This window comes from Malus sylvestris, chromosome 16 (genome assembly GCF_916048215.2).
Source record: "Malus sylvestris chromosome 16, drMalSylv7.2, whole genome shotgun sequence".
Classification (NCBI taxonomy): domain Eukaryota; kingdom Viridiplantae; phylum Streptophyta; class Magnoliopsida; order Rosales; family Rosaceae; genus Malus; species Malus sylvestris.
The window spans coordinates 23,066,283-23,078,931 of record NC_062275.1 but is presented as its reverse complement, the minus strand read 5'-3'; the positions used below and the strand labels follow the sequence as shown (position 1 = coordinate 23,078,931).

At 39.2% G+C, this 12,649-nt stretch overlaps 1 protein-coding gene and 1 long non-coding RNA gene across 8 annotated transcripts; both read left to right on the top strand.

Annotated features, from left to right (window-relative positions):
• The first annotated feature begins 3,354 nt into the window (after positions 1-3,354).
• Positions 3,355-4,240, top strand: LOC126609216 (uncharacterized). Its single transcript, XM_050277197.1, has 3 exons — positions 3,355-3,536; positions 3,634-3,943; positions 4,227-4,240. The coding sequence occupies exons 1-3, from the start codon at positions 3,438-3,440 to the stop codon at positions 4,238-4,240; spliced, it is 423 nt and encodes a 140-aa protein (XP_050133154.1). The 5' UTR covers positions 3,355-3,437.
• A 6,472-nt stretch (positions 4,241-10,712) lies between these two features.
• LOC126606986 (uncharacterized) lies at positions 10,713-12,213 on the top strand. 7 transcript variants are annotated; one of them, XR_007617453.1, is made up of 5 exons: positions 10,713-11,113; positions 11,202-11,294; positions 11,378-11,475; positions 11,559-11,656; positions 11,832-12,213. It is a non-coding gene; the product is annotated as an uncharacterized LOC126606986 (long non-coding RNA). The 7 variants fall into 7 exon arrangements; XR_007617448.1 differs by lacking the exon at positions 11,202-11,294; XR_007617451.1 differs by lacking the exon at positions 11,202-11,294 and having other exon boundaries at positions 11,295-11,475.
• The last annotated feature ends 436 nt before the right edge of the window (positions 12,214-12,649 follow it).

The following is a 12,649-nucleotide window of genomic DNA, read 5'->3' as shown; positions in this document are numbered from 1 at the left end:
TCTTTACTTAATTGCTCATCTTTTGATCTTGAACTAGAATGGATGGTTTTTTTGTGGTCTGTGAGTTTAGTTGGTGTGTTTAGTTGGTGTGTTTCTGTGTGTGTGTATTTGTGTGTAATTTCTGTGAATGTGTGTGTGTGTGTATTCTGCACTGGAAGTGTGTGTGTGTGTACTGTGTGTGTATGTGTGTAATTTCTGTGTGTGTGTGTGTGTGTTTGTGTGTACTCATTAACGTGGGGGGTGTGTGTGTGTGTGTTTGTGTACTGCCTGTGTGTGTGTACTCTGTGTGTGTGTGTAATTTCTGTGTATGTGTGTGTGTGTGTACTGTGTGTGTGTAATTTCTGTGTGTGTGTGTTTGTGTACTGCACTGGAAGTGTGTGTGTATGTACTGTGTGTGTGTGTGTAATTTCTCTCTGTGTGTGTGTGTGTGTAATTTCTGTGTGTGTGTGTGTGTTTGTGTGTACTCATTAACGTGGGGGGGGGGGTGTGTGTGTTTGTGTACTGCCTGTGTGTGTGTGTACTGTGTGTGTGTGTGTAATTTCTGTGTATGTGTGTGTGTGTGTGTACTGTGTGTGTGTAATTTCTGTGTGTGTGTTTGTGTACTGCCTGTGTGTGTGTGTACTGTGTGTGTGTGTCTAATTTCTGTGTATGTGTGTGTGTGTGTACTGTGTGTGTGTGTAATTTCTGTGTGTGTGTGTGTGTGTTTGTGTGTACTCATTACTCTGTGTGTGTGTGTTTGTGTACTATGTGTGTGTGTGTATGTGTGTACTCATTAACGTGGGGGGGGGGGGGAGCGAGAGAGGGTGAGGTAGGGAAGGGGGTAGGGTTGGTCTAGAATTTTTGTTCCAACTGGAAGTTCTCCCTGCAACAATCTCTCTGCTTATATTTTAATGTTGCGGTTGAGTTTCACTCAAAAGATTAGTGTCCGGTTTGAACTATTTTGTTTGTCATTACTTAATTGCTCATCTTTTGATCTTGAACTAGAACAGATGTTTTTTTTTTTGGTCTGTGAGTTTAGTTGGTGTGTTTCTGTGTGTGTGTATCTTTAGTTGGTATGTGAGTGTGTGTGTGTGTGTGTGTGTGTGTGTGTGTGTGTGTATCTTTAGTTGGTGTCTCTGTGGGTGTGTGTGTGTGTATTCTGCACTGGAAGTGTGTGTGTGTGCTCTGTAAGTGTGTGTGTGTATTTAGTTTATAACCATGATATTACAATGTGAATGTTTTGTATGCTGAACTGCAATATTCTGTGGTTGTTGGTTGCAGAGAAGAGGAGCATAAACGGAAGGATAAGGCTAAGACTACTGCATTACAGGTGTCCTTTAATTTCCCTTTTAACATGCAATGCCTAGCAATTGTGACTTGACTGGTTTTTTTTTTTTTTTGTTGATCCAACATTAATTGTGACTTGGCTGGTTATTTTTTGGGCTGTTAATGCAGTTACTTGTTTCAGAATTCTTTGTATACCGTTTATTTTGATCTAGTTCATTTCGTATCATAATCACTTCATTTCCATCACCCTTAATAACAGTAAATATTACATATATAATGTCCTTATTTAATTTTCCTTTTTTTTTTGTTTGGATAGATATGGATCGAAGGAAGCTTGTATTGATCTTATTGTTAGAGATGTCTCATTTAGAGACAATTTGCATTTGTACGATTCTTGTGGTGATGATGGTAAGGGCCAAACAGAGACATGTTGAACGACCCACTTTGACTAATCGTTCACTTGTTAGATGAGAGATTAGTTTGTGTTATCTGAATGGTATAATAGGGAATACTGATATTGAATGTGTCAACGAATTGAGAATGGATAGAAGGACTTTTGCCATATTATGTGACTTACTTCGTCAAGATGGGAGGGTAAAAACTGATGGTTTGGTGTCTATAGAGGAGCAGGTGTGTATGACTTTACAAATACTAGCACATCATACTAAGAATCGTAGTATTGGCGGTAGATTTTATAGGTCGGGAGAGACTATAAGTAGGTATTTCAATAGCGTATTGCAAGGAATTTTGCGATTACAAGGTATCCTACTAAAAGTCCCTCAGCCTGTGCCTATTGATTCTACAGATCCTAGGTGGCGATGTTTTAAGGTATGATAATTTTTTTTCATTTTCCCTAAGCTTTAACTCTTCATTCCCTTTGTATAAATTAACAAAAGCTTAATTTTTATTTTTTTTTTAGAATTGCTTGGGAGCAATAGATGGAACACACATTGATGTGCATGTACATGAAATTGACAAACCAAGATACTGAACAAGAAAGGGTCGAGTCGCAACTAATGTGTTAGGTGTGTGTTCAGGCGATATGCAGTTCATATATGTGTTTCCGGGGTGGGAGGGTTCCGCATCAGACTCTAGAGTGCTACATGATGCAATTACTAGGCCTAATGGTTTTAAGGTACCAACGGGTAAGAGTATTAGTTAGTCTCAACTTTGTAAGTTAGGTCTAGTTTTGTTTGTCAACTACAAAACACTAATAACGTTTTTTTTTTTATTAGGTTATTATTACCTTGTAGATGGTGGTTATACAAATGGTGAAGGATTCATTGCACCCTATAGAGGAATACCTTATCATTTATCTGAATGGGAGGGACGAACGCCTTCTAATAAGGAAGAGTATTTTAACATGAAGCATTCTAAGGCAAGGAATGTAATTGAACGTTGTTTTGGCTTGCTAAAAGGAAGGTGGTCGATACTAAGAAGTCCATCTTTCTATCCGATAAGGACACAAGGTCGAATAATTACCGCTTGTTGCCTACTACACAATCTTATTAGGCAAGAGATGTCTGTAGATCCACTGGAAAATTTGCCAATAATACAAGATAGACAAAATACAGAAGAAGGTGAATATGTTGGTAGTGTTGAAACATCTGACTAGTGGACTGCAAAGAGGAATGCCATGGCTCAGGAAATGAATAATGAGTGGAGAGCAATTAGGAACCAGCAACCGAACTAGCTATATGTGTTAATGATAACATTTTATTTTAGTATTCCTTTTTATCATGCATTTGTTGGATATTAGCATAATTATTAGATTGCTCATCAGTGAATGTTAAAACTTTTTTATTGATTGGATGGTATGCAAATTATTTGGATATTATGCAAATTAATTGGATATTATGCAAATTGATTATTTGTATTGTATTTTAGTACATTCAAATATTTTTTGTTTAGGTATGGATAAAGACAATATTTTGAATGCTACTCAAGAGCCAAAAGGAAGAAGGCGTAAATGGGAAGCATTTGAGGACGAAGTATTACTATCCGTTCTTGAGTATTTTGTTGCTCGGAAGCAACGGTGTGACACCGGTGCTTTCAAACAAGGTACTTTGATTGAAATAGCGAAAGCTGTCAATGTTTTATGTCCTCATTCCAATATAAAGGCAACTCCACATATTGAGTCAAAGTTGAAGAAATGGAAAAAAACATATAGTATGGTCGTTGACATGATAAACACAAGTGGATTTGCATGGAATGATGTCAAAAAGTGCGTTGAAGTTGATAGTGATGACGCATGGCAAACTTATGTGCAGGTTCATATCCTATTTTATTTATACATTAGTTTTGTTCTTGCTGCTTTATTTGTTACACATGCTCAATTTTAGTTTTGCTATGTTGATATAATCTTAGAAAAATAAAGAAGCCGATGGATGGAGAAGCAAACCTTTTCCACTGTATGATCGATTCGCATATATATTTGGAAAAGATCGGGCTACGGGTAATGTAGCCGAAACCCCTGCTGAAATGATGGAGGAACAAAGTCATGATCAAGTTGGTGCAAGTGATATTGGAGGTGAAAATTTTGTTTCTTCAATGAACGAACAAAGCCAACAAAGCATCCCATCTGAAAATAGCCAACGAAAGAGGAAAAGAGGTGTGGGAAGTTCAAGTGATGGAACCGAGGCAATTATCAGTGGATTGAAAGAATTTTATGTTGAAAGTGGGAAGAGGATGCAAATGGTAACTGAAGCTTTAGTTCAAGGTACTGCAGATGATAGTGACATAGCTAACGAACTTGAAGAAATGGGTCTTTCTCCTATGGATCAAATTGATGCATTGTCTCTTATTTTGGATAAACCAAAAAATGTGGGAGTGTTTAGGGCAATCAAACCGGAACTCAAGAAAGTGTTTGTCCAAATGCTTTTAAGCGACAAAGCAAGCGGATGAGTATATTATGTGGTGTGTTTTGATATGGATGTATTTTATTAATCGTACAATCTTAGGTTATGACTTATAACTTAGCTTTCCACTATGAAGTATTTTGGCTAATGTTAACTAGGAGTTTGTAAATTATGGAGATCTACTTTTGAATGGTATACTATAGTTCACTGGTATTTTGTAAATTATGGAGATCTTCTTATGTACTTGCTCTTGCTTGTTAATCTAGTCAGCTATGAATTATGCCACATGGAAAAAGAGACGGCCCCTTATAGCCTGTTTAATTACCATGCTTTTCTATCTTCTTTTCTTTTGAGCAAGGTTTGTTGGGTACACTTGGAGGATTCTTGAAACCAAAGTATTAGTACTCACGTTTCCCCTTCCTTCAAAACCCTACCACCATTGGATCCTAGTCATCTTCACCCAACAGAGAACCAGAACACCATATATCATGCACGTGAAGAACTTAAGTGACATTTTCCATGGCAATTTTACTTGCTTCAGACAAATATCTAATATGAGTTCCGTTTTCTTAAACTCTATAATCCAAGAAAACTATCATTAGTTAATGTTCGATTTTATTGCATAAAGTTTAGGATTACTCTATTACACAAGTATCTTCTCATGACATTTGTAGCATTACTTTATTACACAATGGCAAAAATTTGTAGTCCTAGTGTAAGCAAACACAAATCTGATGAACAATACTGTTTTTATTATCCTGCTTCTTAGTCCGACACTGCACCAAACGCTTCACTAAGTTAGTCCAGCTTAGTCTAGTCTAAGCCAGTCCAGCTTAGTCCCTGCAGCTAGTCCAGTCCGAGACAGTCCGGCGCAACAAACGCCCCCTTAGAGCATCCAATGGGGCTTTATCATCTTGAGGCTACAATATTTTCAACCTTAGCAAGAAATTTCATCCTTAATGAGCCAGAAAATGAAGCTAAATCCACTAGTAGGGCTAGCAACTTTTTTTCTTGAGTAGCATAAAATCGAGCTACATTTAGCCCCCAAAAAACAGTGGGTCTCACAAAAAAAGTAGCAACCAATGTGAGCAAAATTCTATCATTCTCCCTCTACTTACGAATACACTTATACTCTCATTTTATTATTATTTTAATTCTTTTTTCTTACTTATTTTTCTTGCAATTTGGTTAATTAATGATAGTTTTAAATTTCATAAGAATTAAAATTTCAAATTGATTTAAAGTTCATGGGCATTGATGGGTGAAATTTTCAAATAATTTTTTTCAAAATCATGATACTAATATATTAATTGGTACTAGATAAATTGTTGTGTTATACGTAAAAATCAAATTATTTCATAGGGCGAAGTGTGGGTTTGTTTCTTTCAACAGATGAGATTGAGATAAGGGAATCTAATCCAACGAATGATTCATAAGTGGTGAAATCTAACTTTGTCACAATTTGAACTTTTTAGGTTGAAGGGTTCATAAAAAAAATTAAGATAGCATGTCTAAAAATCAACTTAAGAAAAGCTAACACAAAAAAATAAAAAAAAATAAAAAAAAAAACCGCTTAATCAAATTAATACATAAATAAATATATATAGTCCCATATAGAGTCCGAAAGATATAGCATTGGAAGAGATTCTTTTTTAAAGCCCCAAAGATTCCTCAGAGCTCTAGAATGGACTATATCCACCACTTTTTTCCATCCCCATATAGAGCCCTCCACTAGGGATGCTCTTAGGATAATGGAAAATATTATTTGTTTAAGAACGTTTTACTTGGAAAACCGTTGGTCTTTTGGGTTAGAGTGAACTTAGACTTTGATAATGTCATCTTGTCTCCCTTTGTTCGGTTTTGTACCAAGTCTGGAATATGTCAAAAGAATTAGCTCATCTTAAGAATTACTCTAGTTGGATCAACGAGTCGAATATAACGTGATTAAGCAAATAATGGTTTGCTCAAGTGAGGCGTGGTGTGGAAGCTAGAAATTTATCAGTTTAGCATGAAAGAAGGAGTTTGCATGGTTACATGGTGTTGTAGGTTGGGTAATTGATCACTCATATATTTCATGCATTTATATCATCAATTTCTAAAGTCTTTGTGATGTTTTTGTGTTAAAATTGTGGCATTTTACCTTACCTTGTGTTAATGTGCAGTTAATTTTGTTTTAGGATCAATTTCAAGCAAAATGAAGAAAAGAAGAATAAGAAGGAGTGGAGAGACAAGTGCGGTAGGTACAACAGAAAAAAAAAGAAATAAAATAGGGGGAATAAGGAGTGTGCAGAGGGCGCAGAGAAGGAGAGACCGACAGAAACAAAAGGAATGATGGGCTTGGTGCTTTGAATTGTCATTGCCCTTTGGCTAAAGGCAACGGACAAAGAAGAGAAAAGCCAAGGGGCACTTCAGATACAACATAAAAAAACAAAGAAAGCAGAAAGCATAAAATCATGATGAATGATTAACGTACAGCAGCAAATGCATGCGGACAGGTTGGAATTGGAAGAAAAGTCAAATAAAAAAAATAAAGAGAGAAATCAGAAAGCAAAGTGGGATGAGATGGCCTTCCACTTGTGGCCTTTGTGCTTGACTTTGTCATCTACACACGGCAGTGGAAGAAGAAGAGGAGGATGGCATGTGTTGATGCACAAAATCAGCGAAGACTTTGGTACAACAGAAAGTGTCAGGTTTTGTGACCTTCGCTTGGTTGCTTCGGTCACTAGTGAGGATAAGTACGTAAATGAATAGAGACAGAGAAGCAAACACAGGATGTACGTGGTTCACCCAGATTGGCTACGTCCACGGAGTAGAGGAGTTCTTATTAGTAGTGAAGGGCTTACACAAGTACAAAGGATCAAGCTCTCAATTTAGTGAGTTCTTGTGAATGATTTAACACAAAATGGCATTAGGCAATATTGTGGGGGAATGACCCCTATTTATAGAAAAACTTGTAGCTTTGTCACATTGACATGTGTCATGTTGTGATTGGTTCTTGATGTCGACACGTGCTGCGCTCTGATTGGCTTCTAATCTTGACACGTGTCGAGTAGTGATTGGCCTCCTGGTCGGAGGGGAACTCTTCCTTGACAGTATAGCGTTGGCCGGTGCTCGGTAGTTTCGGGATTGGTCAAGTATGGTATAAACAGTGCTCCCCTAAGTTCCCGAGTGAGGGAAACTCCTCGGTTGGGGACTTGCAAGATCCGATCCCTTGAGTAATCACGAAACTTCTAAGTACCGAAGTGTGGTCTGATCTTCATCTGCCCTTCTCTGGAAGTACCTTTCCTCCATCCGGGAATGGTGTATTTAGCTGATGTTGACGCACAAGGTAATGTATCAATTTCACTTGAAGCTTAGTTGTAGTTTCGGGCTTAGTCAAGTGTGATACAAACCCTATAGTAGGAGTCCCCCAAGTCGCCGAGCTAGGAGATCTGCCGAAAGAGGTGACAGACAAGGTAAGCAGTCAAACTTCCAAGTAAGCAACCCAGGATCAGAGATTTGACTTCGGCTTCCGGTTGATTGTTCTTCTTCTCCTTGTCTCTCATTCAACTGTCAGGATAAGGAGAAGCAAATGGATAAGAGATGATATGAGATACTTTTGCTTTGGAAGAAGTAACTTTCCACAGGCTTATTCTTGAACTGTGCTGGAGGGTTTTCTGGTGCCCTTCAGAGTATAAGGCCGACTCAAAAATTTGAGGGTCAAAACAAGTCCATCAAATCTAGAGTACGTTCGACCTTGATGATATGGGATACTTTTGCTGTTGACGGAATAATGAATGTGGTCTGGAAAGGTGTCGTGCTGTAGTGATCTGTTTCAGCCCACCGTTGAACCTTCTGCTTCAATCTTTTGCATGGCAGAAGTGGTGTGCAACCTTTGCATTTAAATGGTCCTTCAGAACATTCCTTCATAGTGACTCATCCCCGCTTGGCAGCTTCAGTGTAAAGAGCCAATATCTGATCAACTGTCATGAGGTATTTGCCGGTGGAATTCGTGACCTTGACAGCAGTTGAGGATGAGTACTCGAGAGCAATGCTAAGTAAGCAACCAGGCAAAGGCTCCAGGCAGTCAGTTCCAAATTGGAGGTTTGATTTCAGGTTCCGACTGACTGCTCTCTTTCTCCTTGTCCTGCAGGTGTGGACAAGGACAAAGACAAAGACAGGGAGAAAGCATGATATGGGATACTCTTGCTTTCGACCCTGATGATATGAGATACTCTTGTTCTTGGTGTGGCTTATTTGCTGAGGTATTATTGGGGGGAAATAAAGCTGAGTATTTCGAGAGGTTATGTTGAGGGTGCCTTTTCGAATGCGAGAAAGGGTTGAGCATTTTTGCAGGTTTGCCTGTCCGTTGAGGAGGGAGGTCAATGTATATAGGGATTTCCCAATAACAAGTAGTAATGCTATTCCTTTACCCTTCTTGGTCACAGCAATGTAGTGGGAGCTGCCAGCTTCACGTGTTTTAATTTTGTCAGAGCACTTTGAAAAAGTGGTATGTGGTATCTGGAAAGCTGATATTACGTGTGAAGATTACAGACAAGCTTTATCTAAGGAAATCTGGCTCTCGAAGTTCTGAGAGTTGTGCCTCTTCGGCTTTCGAAGAAGCAATCCCGTCGAGGATCTGACTCTCGAGATTCGGAAAGCGGTGCTACTCCGGTTTTTGAGAAAGTAATTATGTTGGGAGTCTTTTCTCGAATGTGAGTAAAGGTTGGACGTTCTTGCCAACCTGTCTTGCCGCAAAACACGGAGGTCGACACACATAGGGACTTTCCAGTTGTCAAGCAGTGGTGCTGTTCCTTTACCCTTATGGGTAATAGTAGGGTAGCTGGAACTTCGAAATTCTCGTGCCTAAACTTTGTCAGAGATCTTTGACTAAGTTATATGTGGTACCCGAGGAGTTGATGGTGCATATGGAGAACGGTGATTGAACAGTAAGATTCACGTGCTTTTTACTTCACCAGAAATCTTCGACAGAGTGCCCGTAATTTCCGCAAAGCTGATTGTGCATGTGACAGGTGCTGACGAGGCTGAAAAAGCAGATGCTTATTCGATTTCTGAGATCGGCCCTCGTGGTCTCTGAGCAGCCCAGCTTTTGAGAAAGCAAACGCCTCTTCGATTTCTGAGATCGGCCCTCGTGGTCTCTGAGCAGCCCAGCTTTTGAGAAAGCAAACGCCTCTTCGATTTCTGAAGCTCCGTCGAGTGCAGATTTTTATAGAGGCTGGCATTAAGTTCCACAGCACACTTGAATCTCTACCAGTAGAAGCTCATTTCTTGCACTTCTAAGATCTTGATTTGTCTGACCTCTTCCTTCTTCAACACATTTGAAAATGTCTGGACCCTCCGACCGTCGTTTTGACTTGAACCTTGGAGAAGAGACAGCCACGCCTTCTCCAGACAACATATGGCGCCCATCCTTCATATCCCCTACTGGTCCTCTTACCGTTGGGGATTCTGTGATGAAGAATGATATGACCGCTGCAGTGGTGGCCAGGAACCTTCTCACTCCCAAAGATAACAGACTACTTTCCAAACGGTCTGATGAGTTGGTTGTTAAGGACTCTCTGGCTCTTAGTGTTCAGTGTGCAGGTTCTGTGTCTAATATGGCCCAACGCCTATTTGCTAGAACCCGCCAAGTTGAATCATTGGCTGCTGAAGTGATGAGTCTCAAACAGGAGATTAGAGGGCTCAAGCATGAGAATAAGCAGTTGCACCGGCTCGCCCATGACTATGCTACAAACATGAAGAGGAAGCTTGACCAGATGAAGGAATCTGATGGTAAGGTTTTACTTGATCATCAGCGGTTTGTGGGTTTGTTCCAAAGGCATTTATTGCCTTCGTCCTCTGGGGCTGTACCTGGTAATGAAGCTTCAAATGATGAACCTCCAATGCCTCCTCCTTCTGGGGTTTTGTCAAGTACTGAGGCTCCGGATAACCACCCTCCGGTGCTTTCTCTTTCTGGGGCTCTACCGACTGCTGAGACTTCCCCTAAGCAACCTTTGTGAAGGCTCCCTTTTGTTTGTTTATTTTGACTCATGTATATGTACATATTTGTGGCTTATCGAAAATATTAATAAATAAGCTTTGCTTCATTTCAACATATTGTGTTAAATACACCAAAGCCTTCTTCATAAAGTTCTTTGAATTTTTTGCTTTTGTTGAAACCTGTATTGTTGAAGCTTTGTGAGTGGAGCATGTAGTTTGAGGTAGTGTTCCCTTAATTTCCCGAGTGAGGAAAACTTCTCGGTTGGAGACTTGAAAAATCCAAGTCACTGAGTGGTTGTGAGACTGCCGAGTATCAAGGTGCAGTAGCATATGGTGGGAGTCCCCCAAGTCTTCAGGCGAAGAGAGTTGCCGAATGAGGTGTCTAGCTAGTAGTCAATGTCATGAGTAGGAAAACTTCACTTGTTTCTTTTCGAAGTGGTAACCCAGGGCTCTTTCTTCATATATTGTTTTTTTGTTATGAAGATGTGTTAGGCCCAAAGAAGTGGAGGCCTAGGATTTTTTTTTTTTTTTTTTTTTTTTTTTTTTTTTTTTTTACTCCCTCCCTTTTTCTTGTGTCATTTACATGGGTGTATTCGAATGTAGCTGAATGAGGGGTAGGGTATGACTCATTATCATGTGCCATGATTTTGTCTTCCTTTAGCTTCTCTTTTGCTTTGCTTTAGTCTTCCTTTAGCTTTTCTTCAATATAACACCATTTTCTGTGGCTCAGATCGTAAAACCATCTTCATGAAAGTTGTTCCTTAGCTCGTGAACTACAACATATCCGAATTGGAGATCCATCGGAGCAGTACAACTCCAGAAATTCAGGTATGATGAGTGATTGTTCGTCATTTGTATATCAACGCGTCAGACTTGTTGTGAGCTTCAAAAACTCCATTTTCTCTTGCTCAGATCAACATACTTTCTTCATCGAAGTTGTTCCTTAACTTGTGAACTACAACATATCCAAATTTGAGGTCCCTCGGAGCAGTATAACTCCAGAAATCCAGGTATGATGAGTGACTGTTTATCATTTGTCTGTCAACCCGTCAGATTTGTTGTGAGCTTTGAAACTCTATTTTCTCTTGCTCAAATAAGCATGCTTTCTTCATTGAAGTTGTTCCTCAGCTTGTGAACTACAACATATCCAAATTTGAGATCCCTCAGAGCTGTATAACTCAAGAAATTCAGGTATGATGAATGACTGGTTATTATTTTTCTGTCAACCCGTCAGATTTGTTGTGAGCTTTGAAACTCTATTTTCTCTTGCTCAGATCAGCATGCTTTCTTCATTGAAGTTGTTCCTCAGCTTGTGAACTACAACATATCCAAATTTGAGATCCCTCGGAGCTGTATAACTCCAGAAATTCAGGTATGATGAATGACTGGTTATTATTTTTCTGTCAACCCGTCAGATTTGTTGTGAGCTTTGAAACTCTATTTTCTCTTGCTCAGATCAGCATGCTTTCTTCATTGAAGTTGTTCCTCAGCTTGTGAAATTCAACATATCCAAATTTGAGATCCCTCGGAGAAGTATAACTCCAGAAATCCAGGTATGATGAATGACTGGTTATTATTTTTCTGTCAACCCGTCAGATTTGTTGTGAGCTTTGAAACTCTATTTTCTATTGTTCAGATCAGCATGCTTTCTTCATTGAAGTTGTTCCTCATCGTCTCTTTCATAACATATCAAACATTCAGAATGAACTAATGGTTAAATATTTCCAGATCTTCGAAACATCACAGCAGCTTCGAAATCTGCAAGAATCCGACTGTCATGCTTGGAGCTTCAACACTTTAATTTCCGTGGCTCAAACAGAAATGGTTCCTTCTTGAAAGTTGTTCATCTGCTCAAGAACTAGAGGGTGTCCAAAATTCAGCTCCATTGGAGAGAAGCAGCAGCTGCAAAAATTTGATAGAGAAAAGGAGGCGAAGCTTTGTTGGATTTCTAGGCTGGGGAAGATTCCAGTTTTTGTAGCAACTTCAGTACTGGTGAATTGCTTGTATTTTTGTCCATAACTAAATTTTGGACTTTGAATTATTATTTGATCTATCATAATATGTTTGGGAACATATATAAGTGAATAAATAAGAAGGAAGATTTTGGGCCCTTGTGGGTGTAAAACAAAAAATGTTTAGGTTGTGTGAACAAAATTTGTTTATTTGGAGCAAGGTTTTGTGTTGAAGCTTTGTAGGTGAAGCTTTGGTGTTGAAGCTTTCTAGGTGAAGCTTTGATGGTGAAGCTTTGTAGATGAAGCTTTCTAGGTGAAGCTTTGATGGTGAAGCTTTGATGGTGAAAGTATGTAGATGAAGCTTTCTAGGTGAAGCTTTTTTAGGTGAAGCTTTGTAGGTGAAGCTTTTTTAAGTGAAGCTTTGGGCCCTTGTGAAGCTTTGGAGGTGAAGCTTTTCGGGTGAAGCTTTTTTGGGTGAAGCTTTGTGGGTGAAGCTTTTGAGGTGAAGCTTTGTGGGTGAAGCTTTGGAGGTGAAGCTTTTCGGGTGAAGCTTTTTTGGGTGAAGCTTTGTGGGTGAAGCTTTTTAGGTGAAGC

What these genes read in the sequence shown, in the direction of transcription:
- LOC126609216 (XM_050277197.1), top strand. Translation starts at nt 3,438, where the DNA reads ATGGTCGTTGACATGATAAACACAAGTGGATTTGCATGGAATGATGTC. An exon ending in CATGGCAAACTTATGTGCAG is followed by an intron (nt 3,537 to 3,633) that starts GTTCATATCCTA and finishes ATATAATCTTAG; the next exon opens with AAAAATAAAGAAGCCGATGG.